We start from the raw sequence: 27286 nt of genomic DNA on the forward strand, positions 1-27286 counted from the left end.
ATATCCATGTAAAGCGCTTTGGGACAACTCTTACGAAAGGCACTATATAAAAATAAATTGAATTCAACTGAAAACACAATAAACAAGAATAAATAGGTTAAAATAGGCAAAAGGTGAACAGATGATGGGGAATAGGAGGCTGCTGGGGAATGAAGGTGAGAATTGAACAGTCTAGAGAGCCTTTCTGGCTACCTGCCCTTGATCATGTGACTATAAGCTGGCCCAGACACACAGAAGATTTAAGCAAGGGGGGGAGCATTACCGTGTCCTCAGAGGCCTGCAGAGTCTTGAGCATTTGGTCAAAGCCCCTCAGCTGCTCCTCCAGTTCCCGGGCTTTACTGTTAGTGGGGAGGGGTTGAGGGTTAGGGTTTCGGTCAAACAAGCAGAAGGATCATGAGACCTCCAGCACATAGAGATATCCATCTGTAATGTCAGAGGTCAGCTACTGCAAACCGAATGTGGCACAGCTCAAGCTTGTTTTTGCATCATATGATTACACCAGACAGCCTTGAAATCATTATGGAAATCATAAAAGGCATAATCTATTACAAATATTTATAATAAATTATACACAAACTAACTTGGTAATCCAGGTTATTAAAATGGGTCTAGTTTATAAGAGAAAGTGGTAATTTTTTGGAAAACCACTACAGATAATCATGGTCATTTCCCTACTGATTTTCTTACAAAAAAGATGACGCAACACTAAAGGTCCAACAACCTTGCATCCTGGGATTCACCAGCCCTTCTAGTTCAACTGCATTAATTTGCTTCAATTTACAACAAAGTTACTCATAAGTTGCAAATGTCATAAGAATAATATAAAAATAACTACTGGTAACTGAAAAACAAAATTACTGTAAGTATACTGTATGTAAAATTAACAATACGTTAAATACTGCATGAGTTGCTAATGCACAATATCACTACAGATCCTGGAAGAGTGGTTGGGTTTGTGCTGTCACTGATGAAAATATTATACAGCATATTGCTAGCCCAGTAACAGATCAAAATTCAAAAAGTTTGACAACTACTAAATGCATGCATCTAAACCAGCCAAAAGTTTTGTTCATTTGTTTGTTTTTATTCCAGTTTTTCTACAGAGAAGCCGTTTAAGATGACGCTCAATTCACATGGAGCCCCTGCTGGCGCCAGGGCGCTGAAGGAATGTTAGCTACTTTAACAAATACTCTGCTAAGTTATCCTAAATTTTACAGTCATGGGTCATTTTTTGTGACATACTGTAGGGACATAGAGAAAGCATGAAGCTCCACTCATGATACAACGATAAATACGATAAATATTATATATCAGGGTTGCCGGCTTCGATCAGCTGGCCGGTGTGAGATTTAAGACAATCAGCACACACATGCACACACATGTATGCAAGTTTTATTACCTTGTAAAAAGCCTGTAGGTTTTGCCAACTGCCCCAAAGCTTATAATGTAGTTAATTTTAGGATTTCTAATGCAATATGAGCGAGAGAGTCTGAAAGCGAGAGCATCATGCTAGATGCGCGAGAGTTGGTAATCCTGTTATATATTAAAATGTAGCCACGATATACATCAGAACGGTTAAAGGATATATTGCGGGAACGACACTAAAAAACGAATGCTTTACTTATTCATTTTAATTCAATTGTGCCCATGCTGTACTTCAACAATTTACATAAATCATGGCCACTCAAACTATTTACCATGCTTTTAACCCTCTTACTTTATTTTATGTTTTATCATACTGAAAACTCGATTGAACTATCTCCATCCATACCAGCAGTTGGCTAGTGATCTAAATGAAAGTCATGCATACAGCTATGTCGTAAAACATGCCCACATTTTAACATAAAATAGGGGAACAGATTAATAAAATGTGAACACTATTTACATAAAACAAATTAGTAAAATGTGGCCACCAGATGCTCCCACGGTTACGATAGGGTACATTCCGATAAACCTAAGGCAAAATTTCAATTCGGTACACCTAACCTAGCAAACATCATAACCTGGCCTACCCTAAACATGCTTTGAACACATACATTAGCCTACAGTTGGGCAAAACCATTAAAAACAAGCCTACTTTATTATAAATTGTTGAAAATCTTACGTAATTTATTGAATAACCATACCCAACGTGAGGTCAAGATATAGTAACATGGACCATTGTAACTCAAGCAAGCTGATACTGAAGGCAACAAGGGAGGTCCTCACCCTACTTTATGCTGTCACTCATTATGTATACCTCTACGCCAACAGTCTGAGGAAGTACCAAAAGTCTGAAACTGAAAAAATATGATCAGACAATGGAAAGATTCAAATGTGATAATTCTGAAAAAAGTAACAAATATTTGGGGGGGAAAAAAAAACAAAAAAAAAAAAACAAATCAATGAGTGGAAAATGAAAAATTTGTTGATCTGAATTAATTATTTTAAAGCTGAAAAACAAAAGTCCAACATCAAAACTTGAACTTTTAGTTTCAATTCTTTTTTCAAATTAAATCTATTGGCCCTGATTTAGTTCCATATGAATATGCATCACTATTGCAAGGTTGAAATACTCAAAGTCAAACAAAATTGAAGTTGAAAGTAAAGTGAGGAGCACCTTGTACATGCACCTTGGGGCATGTGTGGGCTGGAGTTGAGTCCCGGCTTTCAGCTATACCTGGGAATAATGAGGCTAACTCTCCAGAAACAGAATCATACCACTGCATCATTAATGCCAAAAGAGGCAGCCCCTACATGGAAAAATAGGGCATACTGCCTTTCAAGAACTGATCATTTTGGAATGAATGAGCAAAAACGAATGTCTGTTAGGCGTTTTATCCACTACCCAAACAAGTAAGGGTGTTTTTTCACCTCACCAGGTACTGTACTATTGGTTTAGTACTTTTGCTACGATCCATTTTCCATTCACTTCTAGTCAAGTACCAGTACCATAAGTTCCAGTACCTAAAGTGCCAAATGAACTGGGGTACTATTCTGGTACTTTGGGGTGGCACTTGAAATGCTTTTTTGTTGATTGGTTATGCAAATAGCTTGCTTCTGAAACACAATACAAACACCACTTTGAAAAGTCAGAAAATAAATGAAGAAAAAAAATAAAATAAAATAATGCACAGGTGGCAAATGAAAGACCCAAGGTTAAATTGCATTCCGGTTGGAAGAACAGGTACAAAATTAGGATGGCATCACATTTTTATAAGATACAGTGGTGCTTGCGGTTCACGAACACAATCCATTCCTGGAAAGTGGTCGGGAATCAATTTCTACACGAATCAAGTCAATTTTTCCCATAAAAAAAGCACTGACATTTAACTAATTGGTTAATAAGCCTACCAAATAATAATTTATAAATTCTGGTTTTTATAGTAAAAACTTTAAAGAAAAACACAATATAATGTGGTGACGGGTGGACCGAGGCATCGGGAGCAGAGAGAGACGTGGAGACTTGCTTGCCGAGGAAATCACGCTTTTTTACCAACAATCCTTAAAGCCCTTGTATTGTTGTTGTTAATAGTTGCATTTCCCTATTGTTGTGTGTGTTTGCCAGTTTCTTTTGTATACGTGGTCTGATCCTCGCGTGTATTTAACATACGTAAATCTTCCACCGGGTGTGCATCTTGCAGTTCCGCGTCTGACATCCTTGTTTCTCCCATATGTGTATTTGGTTTCGGTGCTCGTTGGGTGAATCTGATCGACAAAATTTTGTACGTGAACCAATGCATTTTTCCCCCTACTAAATTTTTGGTAGCAAACCAAATAGTTCGTAGGCCACAACGTTCATGAACCGCAGGCACCACAGGACTAGGACAGCACAGTATTATCTTGTAATAGATACTAGAGTATTTATAAAACGGAAATCTACAAGTTTCTCATAAACCCATGTAGGAATGATTTAAACAGTAAGGATGCAAATTGTTATGATTCCCTCTGAGAACGCAGTGCTCATGCTAAAGCGGTGGAGGTAAACTTTAAACTGATTTTTTTAAATAGTAAAACCTGCTTGTCACGCGAAACGCAGGACGGGCTGGACTGAAGATCGCTCAGGGAGCGCGAGCGATCCAAAATAGACAAGCAGGCAGGAATCGGGGTAAACGAGGGTTTAATCGGGCTTCGGGGAGCCGGGAACATTGGACGCAGACTGACATCAATGACAGACACGGGTTAGTACAAATCAGGAACTTAAATACATGAAACAAGGCAGCAGGAAACAAGACACGACTGGGCACAATCAGGAAATCACACGTGGGTAATTAGGGGGCGTGGCACACACGAGGAGCGGACGGAGCGGGCGTCACAGAACCCCCCCCCAAAGGCGCGCCACACCGGGCCCCAGCGCAGGCGAGGCCCGGAGGGCCAGGAACCGCAGGCGCCAACCGAGCCCCAGCGCAGGCGAGGCAGGGCGAGCCAGGGGGCAGGGCGGGCGGGACCCCAGCCCTGCGTCTGTGTCCCCTTCCCCTGCGGGGCCAGGAAGTAAAGTCATTCGGGGCGCCTCGGGAGCTGCTGCAGGCGGAGGGGGCGCCTCGGGAGCTGCTGCAGGCGGAGGGGGCGCCTCGGGAGCTGCTGCAGGCGGAGGGGGCGCCTCGGGAGCTGCTGCAGGCGGAGGGGGCGCCGGGACAGGAACAGGAGCGCGGTCAGGAACAGGAGCTGGCTGCAGTGGGGGCGCCGGCCCGGGAGCTGCAGGCGGCTGCAGTGGGGGCGCCGGCCCGGGAGCTGCAGGCGGCTGCAGTGGGGGCGCCGGCCCGGGAGCTGCAGGCGGCTGCAGTGGGGGCTGCGCCGGCAGGGGCGGCTGCACGGGAGCTGCAGTGGGGGCTGCGCCGGCAGGGGCGGCTGCACGGGAGCTGGGTCCGCCGGCAGGGGCGGCTGCACGGGAGCTGGGTCCGCCGGCAGGGGCGGCTGCACGGGAGCTGGGTCCGCCGGCAGGGGCGGCTGCACGGGAGCTGGGTCCGCCGGCAGGGGCGGCTGCACGGGAGCTGGGTCCGCCGGCAGGGGCGGCTGCACGGGAGCTGGGTCCGCCGGCAGGGGCGGCTGCACGGGAGCTGGGTCCGCCGGCAATGGCGGCTGCACGGGAGCTGGGTCCGCCGGCAATGGCGGCTGCACGGGAGCTGGGTCCGCCGGCAATGGCGGCTGCACGGGAGCTGGGTCCGCCGGCAATGGCGGCTGCACGGGAGCTGGGTCCGCCGGCAATGGCGGCTGCACGGGAGCGGGGTCCGCCGGCAATGGCGGCTGCACGGGAGCGGGGTCCGCCGGCAATGGCGGCTGCACGGGAGCGGGATCCGCCGGCAGCGGCGGCCGCACGGGAGCCGCAGGTGGCAGGAGCGGAGGGAGCTCCTCAGGTCCGATGGCTGCAGCGAGCAGCAGAGACGGCTGCTCTAGCTGCGCAGCGACCCAGCGTGTTCTCCGGACGGGGGAAGCTGCTGGGGAAGGCAGCTTAGTAGCGCTAGGGACCTCTGTAGTGATTGGGAAGTACTCCCGATCACCTCCAAGAAGAGAAGTGGGGACGAGGGTGCACGCCCCCAGGGCGATCGTCGAGGCGATCGCCGGTCTCTTCTTCCTCTTCCTCCGGCGCACGGTGGTGGAGGGAGGCGGCGCTATGTCCGTAAAGGCGGACGCCGGGAGGATAGTCCCTGGTTCGCTTGGCGCGACGTACTGCTCGGTCCGGAGCTCAGCCACTCGTTGGAAGTTCGCGCACACCTCCTCCGCTAGGTGCGCGTCCTCTTCCAGGGAGATCCGGTCCAGGAGATCCCAACTCCGGCTAATGAGATCCCACGCCGGGGAATCCTCCCGGATGCCGGGCTGGGCTATCCAAAACAACAGCTGTTCAACGTAACTGATGTAATCTTCCTCAGTTACGGAAGCTGTTTTCCCTTTTTGGTCTGTCATTCTGTCACGCGAAATGCAGGACGGGCTGGACTGAAGATCGCTCAGGGAGCGCGAGCGATCCAAAATAGACAAGCAGGCAGGAATCGGGGTAAACGAGGGTTTAATCGGGCTTCGGGGAGCCGGGAACATTGGACGCAGACTGACATCAATGACAGACACGGGTTAGTACAAATCAGGAACTTAAATACATGAAACAAGGCAACATGAAACAAGGCAGCAGGAAACAAGACACGACTGGGCACAATCAGGAAATCACACGTGGGTAATTAGGGGGCGTGGCACACACGAGGAGCAGACGGAGCGGGCGTCACACTGCTAGGTTTTTATCCCTATGACAGAGTAAAAATGTTTTAGCAAAAACACCTTGCGCTATAATGTCCGTACAGAATTGAAGGTAAGGGAAAGTCTGATCTTAATCTAGCTCACTAGCAATGCAAGAATTGCCTGTGCATAGCAGGTGAAGTTGGTATTAATATCATGCATCATCCAGCCCTGTAATACATTACAGACATTTTTGAAATTCAATACAAAATACCCTGCCTCGATTTGTGATGCCATTCAGCTCCGGTACCAGTTTTTATGCCAGTGGAAAACCAACACTTTGAAGTACTGTACTTTTGGTGTTTTACTGAAGTACCAAAAGCACAGTACCTGGTGCAGTGGAAAAGGGCCCGAAAAAGTTCTCACTGCATCCAATTTTGTCTGAGGAGGGGTCAGCTTACTATGGCTACAAGAAAAAAATAAATACAGTATTTATTGGCGAAACATGGGGAAACTCCTGAAACGAATGTATAGCACTATAGCAGGAACTGGGGAGGGTGGACAATACCCTATATATTTTCACAGAACACTGCAGGTTCAAAATTGCTGGAAAGCCTGCAAGTAAGTCCCACACTAACAGCATTACAAATTCAATAACATGCATAGTTAGCAGCTAACAGCATTCCTTTTCACAAAACCACATTTTCCCTTCACTTAAGCTGCTAACAATTGAAGAGTACTACATGGACATGGTTTTTTTTAAATTGCTAAACTGGGACAGAATAAAATTCTTATTAATAGTTTGGGGGAAAAAATTGTGCGAAGCTGCCATTATGCATTACTCTTCAGTAGCTGTGTTGGAAATGAAGAAGGTGCAGCACAGTGTTGCATTGGAGTAACAGCAACTCCTGCACTGCTGCTATCTCCACCTGTACTGTGGGTATTGACAGTATATGCACATCTGTGTGACTCACGCTTCTGCCAAATCCGCCCTCTCCTCAGCACGTTCCAGGTCTCCCTCAACGACGACCAGCTTGCGAGCCACCTGAGATCGCACACACACGCACATACATAAGTACCACTCTGCTCAGCCATGGGGGGACCTACCCAAGGCCTGCAGGCATCAGAGCTCACCTCTTCATACTTGCGGTCAGCCTCCTCAGCAATCTGCTTGGCGTCCTTCAACTGAACCTCCTGCATCTCCATTTTCTCCTCATCTTTCAGGGCTTGGTTCTCAATCACCTTCATACCCCTGAAATACAGACCAAGAAAGTAGCAGTCCCTTATTTAGCAGCTGGATTTACCTCACCAGTCTGAGCATTCTTTTATAACAAAATAAATTCATTAAATAATACTACTACCTCAGGGGTCTCCAGGGTGATAGCGAGATGATTAATGGATAATGCTTTATCTCAAGAGTGGCAAATCGACGGAAGACGACAATACCGTTGTGATTCTGTAGATTTTCGGAATAAAAGTATCGCACACTAAAAAAATGTCAGGCATCCCTGCACTAGCTTATATAAAATCTTGGGGGGGTGTTGGGGGACTGTCCATTAAAGTCGTCTGTCCATTAAAATAGGCTAGAGAGAACCTCTAATCCTGCTGAGTACCACTGAAACCAGCCAAAGAATTTCGGTGTGTTCAACTAAGGACTACAAGACCTGGATGTCCTTCAAGGCCCTTTGGTCACAGCTGTAGATAATGGTTCCAGTTAATCAGCACTCCCCACCCATCCCTCCGCTATAGGGAGCACAGACCTTTCAGTCTCATCAGCAACCTTCTCAGCCTCCTCCAACTTTTGCAGGGCGGTGGTCAGCCGCTCCTGGGCACGGTCCAACTCCTCCTCCACTAGCTGGATCCTCCTGCTTAGAGATGCTACCTCAGCTTCAGCCTGCCCAGAAAAATCAGAGCAGGCATGATGAAACATACTTGCACACTCAGAAGAACCAGTTTACTTTACCTTGCTGGTATGACAAAAGGGCAGAAGATTCAATCAGCATTTTATGCTGAAATGACCACCAACTTCTCTAGCTCTTTGACAGTACTCATGTGCTCGAAATTAGTATACACTCAAATGAGGCACCCTTTCTCAGTGCTTTATAGATATGACAGCCTGTCTGAGCTGGAATTTGTACCAGTATGCCTAAGTTTTTAACTTGTGAAGGAAAGCTTCAATGGTAGAAAAGGCAAACCAATGTGAAAAGAAATGAACAGCCAGGAAAAATAAAGACAAAACACCCCTTTCACTTGAATTCTGAGGAAACAATTATTTACTGGAAAACCAATAGTTGTAAACAGAACTCTGCTTCTGAATTACGTTCCAATCCACAATAAGAGCTAAACTACTATAATTAATAACCAACCTGCAGTACCTGATGACCCAAAGAATACCATCCTTAATGGTGTAATCACAAAAAAATGTGTTCATGACTGTAAATAACCCTGATTTAACAACCCTCCATAGGGGTCATTTTGAAATGCAATTGCTATTCATGTTAAATTACGAGGTATTACAAATTTAAGATAAGCTGCTTCAGTAGACAGCCCCATCTTTCTGGGACATTATATGAACAGTCACTGATGAGCCAAAACATTATGACAGGAAGCGAATAATGTTGACTCTTAAAAACAAGGCCTGGGATATGTTACACTGTAACATAACATTCAGTTCTCATAGTCAACATGTTGAATGCCAAGGAAATAAGAACATAACTATACAAACGAGAGGAGGCCATTCGGCCCATCAAGCTCGCTTGGGGAGAACTAAACTAATAGCTCAGAGTCGTTAAAATCTTATCTAGCTCTGATTTAAAGGAACCCAAGGATTCAGCTTGCACTACGTTATCAGGAAGACTATTCCATACTCTGACTACGCGCTGTGTAAAGAAGTGTTTCCTTAAATCCAGTTTGAAATGTTCTGCCGCTAATTTCCACCTATGGCCACGAGTTCGTGTATTTAAACTAATGCTGAAGTAACTATTTGGTTGAATAGCATCCAAACCTGTTAGAATCTTATATACCTGGATCATGTCCCCCCTCAGTCTCCTTTGCTTGAGACTGAACAGATTTAGCTCAAGTAACCGTTCCTCGTATGACATTCCTCTAAGACCAGGAATCATTTTTGTGGCCCTACACCTTTTGAAAAGGCTGCACCTTTTCTAAGGCCACAATGTCCTTTTTAAGATATGGTGACCAAACCTGCACACAATATTCTAGGTGAGGTCTCACCAAGGAATTGTATAATCTTAGCATTACCTCCCTTGACTTGTACTCCACACACCTGGAGATATACCCCAACATCCTATTGGCCTTTTTTATTGCTTCCCCACACTGGCGAGAATGGGACATGGAAGCATCAACATACACACCAAAGTCTTTCTCAAGATCAGCTACTTTTATTTCAGTGGGACCCATAAAATACCTGTACTTTATATTTCTGCTCCCTAGATGGAGTACCTTACATTTATCGACGTTAAATTTCATCTGCCAGGTATCGGCCCAGTCACTAATTAAATGAAGATCCCGCTGTAGCTGCTGATCCGCTAATTCAGTATCTGCTACACCACCCACCTTGGTGTCATCTGCAAATTTCACCAGTTTACTGTATATATTGGTATCTATATAATTTATGTAAATTAAATGTAAATGTAAATAGGCAAGAGTAAAGACCTTAGTGGCTGATAAGGAGCAAATTGTTATAACCATATCATTAGAACATCTCCGAAATGACAAGGCTTGTGGGGTGCTCACTCACAATCAGCTACGGCAAGTACCTTCTGAGAATTCCCTTCTTGGAGCAAAGCCATGATCCACTGACAGGGTGCTAGGTAGCCTAGACTCAATAATGTGGAATGTGAATAAAGGCTATCCTGTCGGGTTTGAACCAACAGAAGACGACTATGCAAAAGCAGAGGAATAATTTAATTATGCTCACGAGACCATTACATAGGTCATCAAGCTCTGTTGTGTATGAGGCTGCATAGCCATTGCAGTCAGAGTGCCCATGTTAATCCCAGCCTACCATCAAAAGCACCTATAGAGGGTACAAAAGCATTGGAACTGTACCATAGGATGATGGAAGAATGTTGCCTGATCCAATGAATCGCATTTTCTGATGCATCATGTGGACAGCCAGTGAAGCATCTGTGGGATGAGCTGGACCAACAAGTCAGATCCTCAGCTATATGCAGCAGGAGGTCAATGCACTGTGTTAAATGTTGGCTTTCCAATATATTACATTCCAGACCATGACGTGTGCTGTTTTTGATAAAAGTCAAAATTTTTCACGTCGTATAGGGGCAGTAAAATTTTTGGGCCATAGGTCAGCTTTGGGACCTCTGGCTCAGAGCAATCTACACTCCAGTAGCTCAGGTGTGCTCCGCATACCTCAAATGCTATACCCAATATAATTAAACCTAATTTATTTGAGTTAAACTTTGGAATAAATGCAAACTGAATTGAAGAAATGGATATCTATCATTTCATCTGAGTTGATTATTTTTTTACATTCATCTGCCCAAATAAGTCCTTTTCATTTCTCACCTTTGATTTTAAAGGGAAAAACCACACTACACACGCATAGAAAAATTCAATTTTGCTGTTACAGCAAAATTAAAACAGCAACACCAATCAGAACAGAAATGAACCAGAAAACCTGGGACAACCAAAGACAATGCGGAGGGATCAGCATTTGGGGATGCTCATACTAATGAGAAGGACCACAAAACAGAGCAAGAAAATTGTATATGAAAAGTCTGATCAAACTAACAGGGGTCAACAGAAAATTTTACCATTACATGTTTAAGTAACTAATAGCACAGTTTCGTTATTAAAGACAGAGTTGTGTGTATCACATAAAGACCACTATTAGGGCTGCACAATTAATCACAAAAACACACATGATCTCGATTCACACCTTTATGCAATCTCATTTCTAAATTATAATGCTTCTTCTGCATCATATTATACAAGTTGGATGAAAACAAGCACTCCTACTTTTCCCCGGAGAGTCTCAAGAATGCCATAATTCTACACTGTCTTAAAGGGCACTCTCTCACCGCACCAGGTACCTTACTTTCGGTACTTCAAGAAAAGTGCCAAAAGTACAATACTTCAAGGTGTTGGTTTTCTACCAGTGTAAAAACCGGAACCAGCGCTGAATGACATCACAGCGCGAGGCAGGGTATTTTGTACTGAATTCGAAAAATGGCTGTATATTATAGGCCTGATTGATGTGCAATATTAATACAAGTATTGCACGTTGTGCATGTGCAATTCTTAATTAGCCAGTAAGCTAGATTAAGATGAGGCTTTTCTTTAAAAAATAATTAAAACTAGCAAAACTTGATAATTATTCCTTTTCAAGATTATCTAGCATATGTTTATAAATCAGTTTTAAAAGTTCACCTCGGCTGCTTTTACATGAGCGTTGCATTAGTACTCAGAGAATCATAATTTTCATCCTTGCTGTTTAAATCACTCCTAAACGGGTTATTGAGAAACTGTTGAACTCTTTTTTTTTATAAATACCCACATATTTATTACAACAAAACTACATTGCAATACTTAGAAATTTTCCAATACCATGCTGTCTTTGTACAGACACTCCCCTACTTAAGAACTTTCAGACATACGAACGAAGAGGACTAAGTCCAAACCGTGTTAATTGGGCTCCCGTTGCCAGTTCATATCAATTTTTTTTCCTGCGCACCAATTCTGCCTAGCATCTTGGCCTGTTGCAATAAACGATAAATCAATTAACTGCATGATAATTAAAATGAGGTCGATAAATGAAAATTGCCTTCCTCGTGTCTCTCCCTAGCAATTGGGAATATCGGCTCTTTTTAGCAAACCGGCTCATTTGGCTCAGCTCACCAAGAAGAGCCGGCTCTTTCGGGCTCCTAAACGGCTCTTTTTAAAAACCCCCCCGCTCTCTTCGTTTAACCTGATACTGATTAGTGTGACCCGATTTGAGATTGTTAAAAATAAGACGCTGTCTAGTAAGCGGGCTTTTTTGAAAGACAATGTGTTCCGGCCACTGTCGTCCTTAATGTTTAGTATGGGGCGCCGTTTGTAAAGATAGCAAACATTTTTGTACTTGCCACTTTTTCAACATTTAGTGCAATTTTCTGACATTTAGCTAGAAGTCAATGGTGTTGTGGATCATCAGGTTTTTTTGCTGTGTAAATTATGTTCAAAATTGTTCAACATATGTAAATATAAATGGCTTGTCTATATATAAATAAATGTAAATGTTAAATATAAATGTTAAATGTAAATATAAATATAAATGTTAAATATAAAACTTAAATGTAAATGTAAATATAAATGTTAAATATAAAACTTAAATGTAAATGTAAATATAAATGTTAAATATAAATGTTAAATGTAAATATAAATATAAATGTTAAATATAAAACTTAAATATAAATCTAAATGTTAAATGTTAAATCTAAATGTTAAATGTTAAATCTAAATGTTAAATGTAGACTCTAAATGTTGAGAACGTATGCAAATTAGCCACGCCCATTTGCGTAAAATGGGCGGTACCGACGAGAGCGCAGGTTAGGGCTGATGCATATTGGTCAATACTGACACGCGAACGTGCTATCTTTCATGTGATGTGTTTAGTGATTTTCATCTGACAAACAGAAAAAGTATGCAGTAATAATAATGGAATGAAGGGGAAACATTAATGCAACAGTCTTCATGTGCAAATGAAAAATCATATTGTCTAGCCAACAGGAAGCTACCATACACATAAATAAAAAATATATGTATACCTATATGTATTCGTTACATTTTACAAAAATACTCTGCAGACTGATGTTGCTACCTATCTGTTAGCTGTCACTAAAGTCAGAACTTACTGATATCGGTGATGTAGGGGCATTAATACTGGATGTGCATGAGTGCACTGCCGTTATTGAAATGTGACCGATAACCACGATCCCCCTCCCGCCCCAAAATACATTCATAGCTTTCAGATGTCACAGTGGAAGGTGTACATGATGTTGCTCCCGGCTGTGTAGCAATACCATGTAACGCAGCGCGAACAACTGCCAAAACTGCACATTCTATGGCCTCTAAGTGAGCGGAATTCGCCATATTGTCCTGCATCAGCCCTAACCTGCGCTCTCGTCGGTACCGCCCATTTTACGCAAATGGACGTGGCTAATTTGCATACGTTCTCAACATTTAGAGTCTACATTTAACATTTAGATTTAACATTTAACATTTAGATTTAACATTTAACATTTAGATTTATATTTAAGTTTTATATTTAACATTTATATTTATATTTACATTTAACATTTATATTTAACATTTATATTTACATTTACATTTAAGTTTTATATTTAACATTTATATTTACATTTACATTTAAGTTTTATATTTAACATTTATATTTATATTTACATTTAACATTTATATTTAACATTTACATTTAATATTTATATATAGACAAGCCATTTATATTTACATATGTTGAACAATTTTGAACATAATTTACACAGCAAAAAAACCTGATGATCCACAACACCATTGACTTCTAGCTAAATGTCAGAAAATTGCACTAAATGTTGAAAAAGTGGCAAGTACAAAAATGTTTGCTATCTTTACAAACGGCGCCCCATAGTTTAGGCAGCTCAAAAACCCGGACAATTCTATAAACATTAATAAAACGGCTCTTCAACAGGAGCTGGCTCCCATCGTTCACTAAAAAGAGTCAGCTCAAAGAACTGTCTTGTTCGCCAACGACACATCACTAATAATGAGGCATGAACTCTTGTGCCAGTGGGCTCTTTGCCCATCAGCTTCCGCGTTCATGGAAATGCGGCTCACTCATTTCCGGTCTGTGAAAAATGACATGCCGTTTACAGGACTTGTCCAAACTTATGATCAACAACGTACATCGCTTTTGTAAATCTTTCTCCAAAGTACCAACGAGTAAATTAGAGAAAGGCTTTAAGATGATTGCCTTATCTTACATCCACGGATACGAAGGGAAGTCTTATTCGTTCAAGTTGTGGCTGGCGTTAGACTAAGACATGAAGAAAAAAAAAAAATCGGATATGATGATCATCCGATTATAATTATCAATTTCGCACAGGCAGACGTGTTCACTATAAGCGGTAAAGTAAAATGTGGCAATAAATTATATTTCTTGCTTGGAATTTGCTAGACTAAAGTAGCTACAGATTTGCATATGGCCTGTTGAGGCACCTGCTTTTATTTATATGGAGTGTTTTGTTGTTAGTTAGGATCTTTGTAAACCAAAAGTGCTAACTGGCAGTTTTGCCTGTTTTCCCTCTCTGAGTCTAATGTTTAATATTTTAAGGGCAATTTTGTTTACAGAGTCTTCATAATCCATTTTATTTATTGCTTTTGGTTGTTTTGTTTGTTTATTTTGGATATTAAAAATGTCTTCCAGTCTCAGTGTTAAATATTCTCTAGAAATTAAAAGTTTACTGATCGTTGAAAGGGTGTACTTGCATTAATGTTATTATTACATCAGTTGAAAATGGTCTCACAAAGGCAATATTATTGTTTATTGCAATAAAATCTGTTATCGTGGCAGGCTTACTACTATCACTTCTGGCTGATACTCTCACCGTGCAGCAGCATAGCGTGCACTCTCCCAGCATCCTAGTTCTTGGTACTTGCGTATACCCTTAAAATGATGATGAATAATGACTTGCATTTCAAGTTATGAACGGCCGTTCGGAACGCAACTCATTCGTAAGTAAAGGAGCATCTGTATATTACAGAAAACACTTTCTTTTTGTGCTATCACGATTTCTGGTTCTTCTAACCACATTGCAGTTAAAGCTTGGGTTACTTCATTTACTACTGTTACTACTACTACCTTATTTATCATTTTCTGAGTTTGCAACTGTTTTCAAGATGGCAGTTGTATTGTGTTTCAGTAGCAGGCTGTTTTGCATAACCAAATCCACAAAGAAAGCATTTCAAGTCCCACCCCAAAAAAGTACCTCACTGGCACTTTTAGTTACCATAATAGAATCACCATTTGAGCATTTCCTTCCTGCTGTCAGAAGTTCATATGCCAATCCTGGAACAATTATATGTTTGGCACAGTCACATTTTGTTGTGTATCCTTTTGCAGTTTAATGAGTGCAATAAATGTTTAAGAAAAAAAATTCTTGTATAAAAAAAAAAAGCAGCGATCTCAATTCTGTGCAAAAGAATTGCAATTCACATTTCTTTTCCAGAATCGTGCAGTCTAGTCTTTATGAGCTCAGGTCAGCTCAGGACAGATCAGGTTAGAAAGCAAGCATTGGTACAGCACATTGCCATACCCAACAGATAACGAAACACCTTGGGATTCTGGTTGTTGAATCCCCAGGCTGACACACAGTCCAGTTCCACCCCCAGGAAATGCCCGTCTGCCGCAGCCAGGTGCTATGTGGATGTCCCTTGGCCTGGTCTAGCTGCTTGGTTCCCTAATAATGAGGATCCTGCAAGCTGGATGACACTCAGGGAACCACACTACATGGCTGTAGTGCCGTAACTGACACTCCCTCACAATGCAAGTAATGTACCTCATTCAGCAGTCCCTGAACAACCGCTCATTCGACACAAAGTCAAACTAGTTTTATCCAAGGATTCACGAAAGAGACAAAGGAGTTCAGTCTTCATCTCAGGTAATTGGATTGCATACATGTCCAACAGCCATACAGCAAAACAGGGGGCACCAGAGTTCTAAAGACATGGACCTCCTCTTAGAGAGATACCAGGAGTGCCACACACCCCTTTCTAGTGACCTGACAACTTCCCCAGGGATCACTACTCTGTACAGTGACAATATTACGACAGCGGCGCATGCACACAGATTCAGCAGCTCAACACTCTCCACTGTTAACGGATATCTGTGTGTCAACGCACCAAAAGAATTGCTACTTGATTTCGTTCTACTCGGTACAATAACAAATTTCATTGTAATGCATTTAAAAAAATAAACTCTAGAACCAGAAGACTATAATTTAGAAAAGAGTTCATTCAAGTCAATTTAGACAATCTCCTGTTAAACATTTCAGTACATGTTGATAGGTTTTTTTTCCATACAATCAGAACACACAGTTTAGTCTTTTGATTAAGTTTGGCCTTCTGGCTTCATTTCAGTTCAGATTGAGAAAACAGAATACAGTAAACATAACTATGGTATGTGGCTACATCGCTTCATACATACATTTGATTTGGTCGGGAGACAGGGGAAGAGAGAAGAAAAGAAACAGAATAACATGAGGAGAGAGGAGGAGAATAATAAAAAAACAGCCCCCAGGCTGTACTCCAGTGGGGAGGACATTCCTATCACCCCATCCAAACAAAGCAACAGAATATAAATACACCTTGTTTCCCAATAAATTACCCCAGCATTGGAGAGAGTGCAGTTGATAAGACCATCGGTTGGAAATATATCCAGTGTGCCAACTCACTTGAGACATCATCATAATAGTGAGAGAGAGTCTGTCTATCTATGTATGTATGTATGTATGTATGTGTGTATGTATGTGTGTGTATGAAGCAAGGCTGAAACAGCCTCAGTAATTAGTCTTTCTGTGGCATCCAAGTCGCATTGGCTAGAAAATCCAGATCGGGCTTAAAAAAAAGTAGTAGGTAACATGGGATTTAGAAAGACTTGGTTCATTTTGATTGGTAGGGGGCCAATCACACAGTACTGGAACCCTATTGTATTTATATTTGATTTTTTTTTTTTATTTTACATATGTGCAAATAAGCATCTTAGGTTTTGCTATTCTAACATCTGTTCCTAATTGTTTTCCATTTTAATTTCAAAACAAATTCAGTTTTCCCTGATATACCACCAAACCCAACTAAACCCCAAATCGAAGTTTGTATTTAAGAGTTAATTTTTGTGTGTATAAACATACACGTTTGGATCCACATATTTGACTTGAATGTCACCCTTCTTCTGAATTCATTTCAATATACAATGATTACACTCTCCACAAACTCGGTTTGCATTTTATTACAATTACTTAATCCATCCATCAGAAGCAGTTTTTTGGAGAGAAAGCAGGGTCAGCTAGTCCCTCGAGGAAATGAGGTTAAAGGGCCAACTAAGGCGTACACAGACTTAATACGGCAATTCCGCAAAACTGCTAGCTTATTGTAAGCATGTGTTGGCGCAAAGTAAAACAGAATCCCTGCTGGAAGTCAAAGAAAGCGAAAGCTGCTGGTAGGATCCGGGCCCGGGGTGCCCTGTGTCCCTGGTGCCGGCGGTGGGTACCTGCTCTCGCGTCCTCTTTTCCTCCTCCACCTGCCTCTGCAGCGCCTCGGCTCTCTCCTCAGCCTTGTCCGCCTGCTGCTGCAACACCTTAATCTTGCGCTTCACCGCCTCCACGCTACCGGCTCCGGCCATAGTCTTCTTCGCTGTTTATTAACTTTAGCGAGTTCCCCACGGCGCTTGACAAAGTAGCCAAAAACGCAATTAATCAAGTGAAACTATAAATAAAACTTTATTAAGTTAGCTCTTAACTCAAATAGCTGGTTAGGCGTGACACAACGGGCAGCGCTCTTCCAGTTACCAAGCAAATAACGCCCAGTCGACTAAAACCACCCTCTATAACTGCTGCTTAATCACGATATCCCAACTGGCACATGTTTTACCTACAAAACTGTTGGTCGAGCAGCTGACAGTTTTTCTCTTTCTTACGACACAGCTTCATAAAAAAAGAAAACCAGTGCAACAGTTACTTTAGTAGGTAGTCAATTGCTGGAAAGTTATACTGGTGAGTCGACTGGAAAAAGGAGCACTTAACCGACAGGTGGCCTAACTCGAGGTTTACTGGGGAACTAGTTAAAGCGACCGACCGAAACGTCGTCCAGGTAAAGGTTCATGCTTGGTCGCTCACGCGCACCTCCCTCCTCTTCCTCCTTTTAGCAACATCCGTCGACTCCGCCTTGTCCTCCGCCGTCCCGAGAGGGAGCGGCTCCAAGCGCCGATCTGGGATCAGAATGTGCCATTCCCACAACTTCCCCTACATAAATCTGCGTCGTGACACAGGAGGATATTTATTTCACTGTTAAGTGGTATCGCAAAATATACTTCAATCCAGAACACTTTTATCACCTTTACAGTACAGTGCCTGATTTAATCAGGGAACAGATCTATATCAATCTCCGGTCTCTCAAAGTATTTATCCTTAAATGTAGAGTGGGGTTTTTTTAATGGATGTTTTGGAAAGACTTAACGTAAAACATTTCCGATTATCTTATATCTTAAACATGTGCATAAATGTTTAGAGTGCTTCAATTCTGTTACACATGTACATGTACTACACATATTTTTTCAGGCAAACTTTCGGGAGCCTTTCCGCAAAGCAGTACAGGTATAGGCTGACTAGTCCTGCACCTTTTCTGCTATTTTCTTGTGACCCATCTGAAGAAACGTGCTCAGACTAGCTGCGTGATTTATTGTGGCTCAATCTTGTGTCAAGAATCTTGTGCAATACTGAAGTATCTGCAAACAGGTAAGGACACACACGCGCCGACGTGCACAAACAGCCTAACAATATGCCCATGCTACTCTTATCAGTGAAATGAAGATTTTTAAAAATATCGATTCGAACTATGGAACCTGAACAGTTGCTTGTTATGCAATATAAAATATTTGAAAAGCTATAATATTAACGAAGATTTTGTTAGTAAACAGATCTACAGCTTTCCAGTCCTACCTTAGCTCAAAGCAACAAGGCATTAGCAGTTTGGCAATGATACACCAGTGACATCACGAATTTTTTGCTTCTTGGCTGTTCTGTCTTGTAGTGTTTCCACAGCAATGAAGCATACTTTCAGAATGACTAAATAAGGACAATGTGCACAATGTGCAAGTTTTGCCATTCCAACACTGTTGGGTTATAAGTGAACAGTAGTAGGTCTAAGGTTGCCACCACCGTCGAAAACTACATTTCCCATAATGCACCAACAAAATGGCTGCTGATCACAAATGAAAACACCTGAACAGGAATGGTAGCTCAGTCTTCAAACAAGCCAAGGAACAGCACAGCAAGCTCTACTCAAGAGTTTACTCCAAAGACACCAATGGTTGGTAAATGTTATTAGGTTATATTAGTTAGAAAGAACTAAAATGCAAAAGCTTTCATTTTGATTTGATTGTCTGTTTGACGTTTGATTGTCTTTATTACATTTGATGTTTAACTGTTCTGTTGTTTGAAGCGAGCATTTAATGGAATCTATTATTTGATTTAACTTAATTCACTAGATTAATTTTATTAATTCATTTGAAATACTTAGAATGGTTCATTTGTTTACCTTAATTTAATTAATATAATCTAAAAAGCTCATGTATTGTTTTAACATCTTACAGAATGACATGGTGAACCTCTGTATCTGTGCTTTGTAGGTTATCAACCTGACGGTTCAAACATTGGTTGATTAACTTGAAACCAACAAGTCTAAGTTGGTAAATAAAACTCAACGAAAGGTGAATCAAGAGTTGTCCCGGAGTGTCCTTTTGGAGTGGAACTAGAGTGGAACTTAACAAACACAGACAATGGAGTATTAGTAGTAGATGACTTTGGGTTAGAATATTATAACCCTTGCAAATATACATTATACTGAAACATGTGTGGGGTCATTTAAATTTAAATAAGAGAGATGACAGCTCCTTTAAAATGGAAAGTCAGACTTAAGAGCCCCCTGCCATTGACAACCAGCAGCAGTGCAGACATGGAAACTGACACCATCACACTCACACTCAAGGTAGACAGTAATGGAAACTCACACATTCTACAGTAAACACTTAGTATTTACAACATTAATACACAATCACACACATATTCATGGTGCAAGTCATGGTGGTAAACGGAATAATTCGTTCTGTCTAATAGGAGTCGTGGTGCCACATCACTCTTACCTGAGGATTTTCTGTTCTGTTGCCTATCACTACGTAAGCACTAGCAAGCGAGGTCAAAAACAGATGGATGGGGCATCTCCGGTATTTATCTGGTGTTCGATGATTGCAGTGGGTTTGCACTTGTTCTTTTGGGTTGCTGCTCTGCTGTCAGACCCAAACTGGTCCGCTGCCACAGTTCACAAACTGTCTGCAATGTCTCTCAGGAGGGTCTAGCCATCACACTGTCCATCCAGACAATGCATCGGGGGATTCTTTGCATCTCAAGGAACACTGGGAAAACTAGGGGCAAAATGGTCACATTTGCTGTTGTCTGCTACTGTGTCCACCAACACCACTTGAGGCAACATTTTCCAGGAGAGTCATTGCATCCATGCAGGGTTCAATTTTAGGACCACTATAGTTCCTAATTTACATTAATGATACTGACACCAGTACATACAGTGAACTGGTTAAATTTGCAGATGACACCAAGGTAGGTGGTGTAGCAGATACTGAACTAGCAGCACAGAGGCTACAGCAGGATCTTGATTTTATTAGGGACTGGGCTGATTCCTGGCAGATGAAATTTAACATAGATAAATGTAAGGTAATTCATGCAGGGAGCAGAAATATAAAGTACAGATACTTTATGGGTTCCACTGAAATAAAGGTAGCTGATTTATGAGAAAGACATCGGTGTGTATGTTGATGCTTCCATGTCCCACTCTCGCCAGTGTGGGGAAGCAATAAATAATAGGATGTTGGGTTACATCTCTAGGAGTATGGAGTTTAAGTCAAGGGAGGTGATGCTACAATTATATAATTCCTTGGTCAGACCACACGTAGAATATTGTGTGCAGGTTTGGTCACCATACCTTAAAAAGGACATTGCTGCCTTGGAAAGGGTGCAATGTAGGGCTACGAGAATGATTCCTGGTCTTAGAAGAATGTCTTATGAGGAGATGTTAGCTGAGCTGAATCTGTTTAGCCTCAAGTCTGTTTCCCCAGTCTGGTCATTGACGTGTGTACCGACTGCTCCATTGTCTACCTATACTCCCGAATAAACCCATTGTCCTGGATTCGGATCTCTCTGATCCTGCTTTCCCGCACCCCGCTTGCTCGTCCGGCACCCAGTCGTTACAGATGCTTCCGGTTATTTAGTTACATTTAATAGCTGTAGGAAATAGTGAATGGTATTTAGCAATATACATCAAAAACATCTTCAAGATTCCAATATGGAAGGTAACCGGCAAAGTTTTGCAGATTTCATAAAACAAGGCTCGATCCAGAGATGGCACCGTAGCCCCGGATAGGAACTAGTAGCCAGCATTTAGTAAATAGCATCAAAAACACATATTTAAAACTTTAACAGAATAAAGACTTAGTTATTTTAATAAACAAGGTTTTGTTCAGTAAATGTTTGTTCACGCTCATGCGCACAAACACACACACACCTCGGAGGTCGGGGGCTTTAGAGTTTGACTTTAGGTTGGTGATCACGGTGTGTGTCCAAACCCCAAAGCACCCTAACTTAGTCATTCACTAACTTATCACGAAAAAACAGACAGAAATAGACTTCTAAATTTTAAAGAAACGAAATTAGCGGTTTTTGGTAATGTTTCAAACTTCAGTTGTATCGGACATGCGCACAAGAATGCACCCACAGGAGGGCCTTTAGAGTTTGCTTAATCAAAAAAAAAAGCACCTGACATATGTAGTTTAAGTTTTTTCTTAAAATGTATAAGGATCGTTTTGTTATAGCGAAATTTTAAATTAGTATGAGTGTGATATAAGTCATTTAGGCATTTAGGCATAGGGATTTGAGGAAGAACCTCAGAGAGAAATGATAGACCAGGCAGTCAGAAGTGTGCTTTTCTTATCTCACAAGCCATGGAAGGATGGGAGGGGTGTCACATAAGTGTGGGGTAGGTACTGTGGAATCAGGCAGGGATGTAAGAATTTACAATACATTTTTGTTATTTTAAAGAAGATGGACATAATTATTTAATTACATTCAATAGAAACTAGTAAGCTGCATGTAGCATCATGCATTAAATACACATTAAAAACTTTAAAGAATAATGCCTTAGTTATTTTAATAAAGACATCATACAAGGTGCCCCATGGCCCCAGCTTCATCTTCAAGCTTGATTTGAGATGCTTGCTGGAGTATAATGTTAAGTTGATAATGGTAACTGAGCTGCAGCCTGCTTGATAGTTAATGAAACATAGTCCAGATTCAACAATGCCAGCGGTCATCCACTATGCAGCGAGACTACAGATGGAATATAACGTCCCGTTTATCTGCTGGCTTTATTTTAAAACAAAATTGACAGAATAAAGCCTTAGTTATTTTAATAAATTAGTTTTTTCAATAAATGTTTGTTCATGCTCATGTGCACAAACACACACACATACACTAGTGGTCAGTGGCTTTAGAGTTTAACTTTAGGTCTGTGAAATTATAGAACCGCGATGTGCATCCAAGCCTCAAAACACACTAGCTTAGTCATTTACTAACTTTTCACGAAAAAAAAACAGACAGACAACAGAATGTGAATTAGAATTATTCCTGGCTTGCTGTGCTTTTGTGATAGTTGGGTGCTGGTGATTATTTACTGAGTTGCTGTGTTGCACACTCCGGTGGCGGGAGTACGGCCCGTTTATATCTGTTCCCTCGCTGGTTGTATTATGCTGAGGGTTAGCTAAACAGAGATGATGTATTTGATCCCTTAATTGGTGGCGTGTATCCATTGGGCTTGCTGGGCGGGTAACCTGTGGGTAATGGGGCTAGGATAGCTAAAGGATATACCTCTAATGCCCACAGAGGTTTGTTATAGTATTTTTGTTAAGAGCTAAAAATAACATATGAAATGTCTGCAGGCCAAGTGCATTCTTAATTCAGATTAAATGTGTTATTACTAGTCTGCTTTGTGTTTTGTGAGTTAGAGCATTCAGTATCAGCATGAGGATGCATGACTCTCTTCACTGAAACCAGTTTAAATTCACGATGTGTGTGTGTGTAATTATGCAGCATTTGAGGGAGGGTGCGCATATTATTCGGTAAGACAAGACAATGATCATTATCTGAAAAAACGTTTCAAAACTGTGACCTGCTAATTAATAGATAATTGTATGAAACATCAAAATGTAAACGTAGGCTAGGCTACTCTGGCCATGTTAAAGGTCGGGTTTCTTTCATAATGCCTAATGGGCTAGATTAGTCTAACTAACATTTCACATAACGGTATTAATAAAAAATAATAATAAAGGACTTATGAAGAGGACAGTATCAATAAAATTGTCCATAGAAACATTTGAAAGCCAAATTTGAATAGCAAAACAAATGTATTTGACTTTGGCTTGTAATGGTGTGTTAATATCAAGCATTTCTTTTTCGTTTTTATCTATTTTTATATATGGTTACAAATAACCTTAAATTACAATCTTCATACCTATAATATTTTTATGCTCTATAATGTTCTTATAAGTCTAAATACATTTGGTAATGTTATGGAGTTATGGAGGCTATAACCAAAGAGAAAATGATAGATTACCTGGACTCCAATAACATTTTGCGGGATAGCCAGCATGGATTTAGAAGAGGTAGATCCTGTTTAACAAATCTGTTGGAGTTTTTTGAGGAAGCTACTCAGGAAGTTGATGATAAGAAGGCCTGTGATGTCATCTACTTAGATTTCCAAAAGGCTTTTGATGTTGTCCCCCACAAGAGGCTCCTACTTAAACTCAAAGCGACTGGTATTTTAGGTACCGTAGCGACCTGGATTGATAACTGGTTAACAGATAGGAAACAGCGAGTAGTTATAAGAGGCACAATGTCACAGTGGGCTTGCGTTCATAGTGGGGTACCGCAGGGTTCGATTTTAGGACCACTATTGTTCCTAATTTACATAAATGATATGGATACCAATATATACAGTAAACTGGTGAAATTTGCAGATGACACCAAGGTGGGTGGTGTAGCAGATACTGAATTAGTGGCTCAGCAGCTACAGCGGGATCTTGATTTAATTAGTGACTGGGCCGATACCTGGCAGATGAAATTTAACGTCGATAAATGTAAGGTACTCCATCTAGGGAGCAGAAATATAAAGTACAGGTATTTCATGGGTGTCACTGAAATAAAGGTAGCTGATCATGAGAAAGACCTTGGTGTGTATGTTGATGCTTCCATGTCCCATTCTCGCCAGTGTGGGGAAGCAATAAAAAAGGCCAATAGGATGTTGAGGTATATCGCCAGGTGTGTGGAGTTTAAGTCAAGGGAGGTAATGCTAAGATTATACAATTCCTTGGTGAGACCTCACCTAGAATATTGTGTGCAGGTTTGGTCACCATATCTTAAAAAGGACATTGTGGCCTTAGAAAAGGTGCAGCGTAGGGCCACAAAAATGATTCCTGGTCTTAGAGGAATGTCATACGAGGAACGGTTACTTGAGCTAAATCTGTTCAGTCTCAAGCAAAGGAGATTGAGGGGGGACATGATCCAGGTATATAAGATTCTAACAGGTTTGGATGCTGTTCAAGCAAATAGTTACTTCAGCATTAGTTTAAATACACGAACTCGTGGCCATAGGTGGAAATTAGCGGGAGAACATTTCAAGCTGGATTTAAGGAAGCACTTCTTTACGCAGCGTGTAGTCAGAGTATGGAATAGCCTTCCTGATAATGTAGTGCAAGCTGAATCCTTGGGTTCCTTTAAATCAGAGCTAGATAAGATTTTAACGACTCTGAGCTATTAGTTTAGTTCTCCCCAAGCGAGCTTGATGGGCCGAATGGCCTCCTCTCGTTTGTATAGTTCTTATGTTCTTATGTTCTTATGGTAAGGCGCATTCATTTTAACAGCTCCACATAAATTTCTGTAACTGTCGTGGTTTTTTCTCCTTCCCCGCCAAATCAGAAGTCAGAGGTCAGCTTGTGCATTATCCAGAATTCAGTCTTTATTGCAACAATGAAGTTACAACCAAGGCTGGACACGTAAAAGTGTGTCCAGTACTGTTTTACACCAATTTTTATATAATTTCTTATCATTTAACAATATCTCATCACTTAAGCATCATCATTCCTTCAGCCATTCACAATAATTGTTTTTTCCCTTAATCCACACCCCTAGGTGATAAGTTTGTCCATCATTTCTTTTACCGTTTGGTCTCTCGGCTGAACATAATGGTGGCGCGAGCAGCTCCACTTGGTTTTTTAAAAATGCTCAGCCGTGAACTTCTGGTGAACTCAGGCGAATCCCTTCCTTCAGTAGTAAACCTAGGCAGTTTCAGCCTTTTACACATTGTCTAACTAAAAGGTTGATAATATATTTGTCCTTTAACATAGTGATAAAATATACGTTAAAAAAAGTGAATATTCATAGATTCAGGACTAACATAAAGTAGCTAACAGAATCTCAGACTAACAAAAGGTGCAGATACATACTCAGTTGATTACATTGTGTTGATTACATTATGTTTACATTGTAATGATTACATCATGGATATTTGACATACTTTTTAATAATATCATAATACTTGTATTCTACGTTATATAGTGCTAAATAATATTCCATATAACCTAAACTATCAATTAATTGATATGAATTCTCATTTAACACTGCCTACTGTATGTCCCCGAAAACAAGCCTCCTGCATGTAATGTGTGATTGATGAGACCCACCCAACCCCCCGGTCTCAGACCTCATTGTTTTTTAAACCCTCGCTAAGGCCCTGCTCCCAAACACCTCACGCCATATCAATGTATAAACGGTGTGGGTGTAGTACCCTGGGTGCATTAGGTAGCTATGAAGCACGCATAGACGTGCTGTTGTCCCAGATGAATCTTGTGTTGATGTTTATTTGTTGTTGTTATCTGTTGGCATGCACGCTTGACGGCCTGAGTGAGACAGGAAGCTCACCTGCTTTTCCCTGTCACAAATAAAAGGAAACCCACCCCTACCGCGAGAGGGTAGCAGCTGCTACTCACTTACATAATTGGCACGACGATCTCTGCGTTACAGGAAATTAGCAGAGACAACGGTAAAAAGTAGCTTCCTGCACATGTGTCAGACAGCTGTGTTTTATGTTGCAGGTGAGAATATGTGTACAAGCAAGATAACTGTCCTATCCCATTCATAAACAGTAATATATTGCACAGTGAGTTCATTAAATTGCCGAGCCCCATTACTAATACCTCCACGGTTATTTGTAAGTTAATTAACAAACCGTGCGCGAACGCATGTGGTAATATTAGCGGGTTGGCTGAATAATATTTGTGTGCTTCACATTCTAATGGGAAGGATAAGTAATTTTGTGGTTGATGTATTTGTTGTCAGTGTTTGTTATATCTGTTGATTCCCATGTTATATACATGGATGGTTAAACGGTGGTTTGTGTTATCCGAACTTGGTCTGGTTAAGTCTCTGCGTTACAGGAAATTAGCAGAGACAACGGTAAAAAAGTAGCTGCCTGCTTATTGGTCAGACAACTGTGTTTTATATTTCAGTGTAACCAACAATAAATGAGTTGGAACTTTCTCTGGAGAAACATCTCATTACTCAGCGTGTACAACATGTACGCACGAAAATGTTGCGTACATCTGTTTCCACGCTCACGTCGAGATGTATAAAAACTTGGCGTACCACTATGCACATTCTTAGAGCAGCTCCAGACATGGCGTACGCAGATTTCTGCTCGGTTTTGTAAATGGACGACACCCAGTGGCAAATCATTGCTACAGTGGTTTCCCTTTTTAAACTCACAATCATATGACACTGACTTTATCCAATACACCGACATTGATTGTGTGTTTTTTACAAATGTACGACCCCTGATTTAAATTAATTTGTAACAATAAAACGGTGCAGAAAATGACTGAATTATTGTAACTACCATGGCAGCTCTTGCATTATTGGAAGGCATAGCTTATGGAAGAATTAGAAGAGAACACGTATTCACGGATCTTAGTGATTTCCTGGCTCATGATGATGACTGGCTTCTAAGTCGATTCAGATTTCCAAGAGCAATCCTTTCGGAGCTGTGTGCTGAACTGGGGCCAGCATTACAAAGGCGGACGATGAGGAATTGCGCTATACCTGTTCCTTTACAAGTTCTGTCTATTCTCGGGTTCTTAGCCACAGGTGCTTTTCAGCAAGAACTTGCAGACCAATCGGGTATTTCTCAGTCAACACCAAGTTGCGCCATGCCAGCTGTATGGGACGGCATAATCCGCTTGTCA

The 27286-nt window shown here is 41.3% G+C and overlaps 1 protein-coding gene and 1 long non-coding RNA gene across 6 annotated transcripts in view; one reads left to right on the forward strand and one right to left on the reverse strand.

Annotated features, from left to right (window-relative positions):
• Positions 1-19005, reverse strand: part of LOC125718975 (tropomyosin alpha-3 chain-like) — a 32494-nt gene extending 13489 nt beyond the window's left edge. The window contains exons 1-7 of one of the 5 annotated variants that reach the window (XM_048993334.1): positions 18867-19005; positions 18051-18180; positions 17420-17595; positions 7902-8035; positions 7276-7393; positions 7116-7186; positions 263-338 (exon numbers count right to left, since the gene is read on the reverse strand). In XM_048993334.1, the coding sequence (XP_048849291.1) occupies positions 263-338; positions 7116-7186; positions 7276-7393; positions 7902-8035; positions 17420-17551 (531 nt within the window). In that variant the 5' untranslated portion in view covers positions 17552-17595; positions 18051-18180; positions 18867-19005. Of the gene's footprint in view, positions 1-262; positions 339-7115; positions 7187-7275; positions 7394-7901; positions 8036-17419; positions 18181-18866 lie in introns of all 5 variants that reach the window. The other 4 variants (XM_048993333.1, XM_048993332.1, XM_048993331.1 and 1 more) reach the window with 4 other exon arrangements.
• An 87-nt stretch (positions 19006-19092) lies between these two features.
• Positions 19093-19641, forward strand: LOC125718996 (uncharacterized). The gene is made up of 2 exons (XR_007384997.1): positions 19093-19236; positions 19556-19641. It is a non-coding gene; the product is annotated as an uncharacterized LOC125718996 (long non-coding RNA).
• Positions 19642-27286: the final 7645 nt, after the last annotated feature.

Source organism: Brienomyrus brachyistius, chromosome 23 (genome assembly GCF_023856365.1).
Source record: "Brienomyrus brachyistius isolate T26 chromosome 23, BBRACH_0.4, whole genome shotgun sequence".
NCBI classification, from domain to species: Eukaryota; Metazoa; Chordata; class Actinopteri; order Osteoglossiformes; family Mormyridae; genus Brienomyrus; species Brienomyrus brachyistius.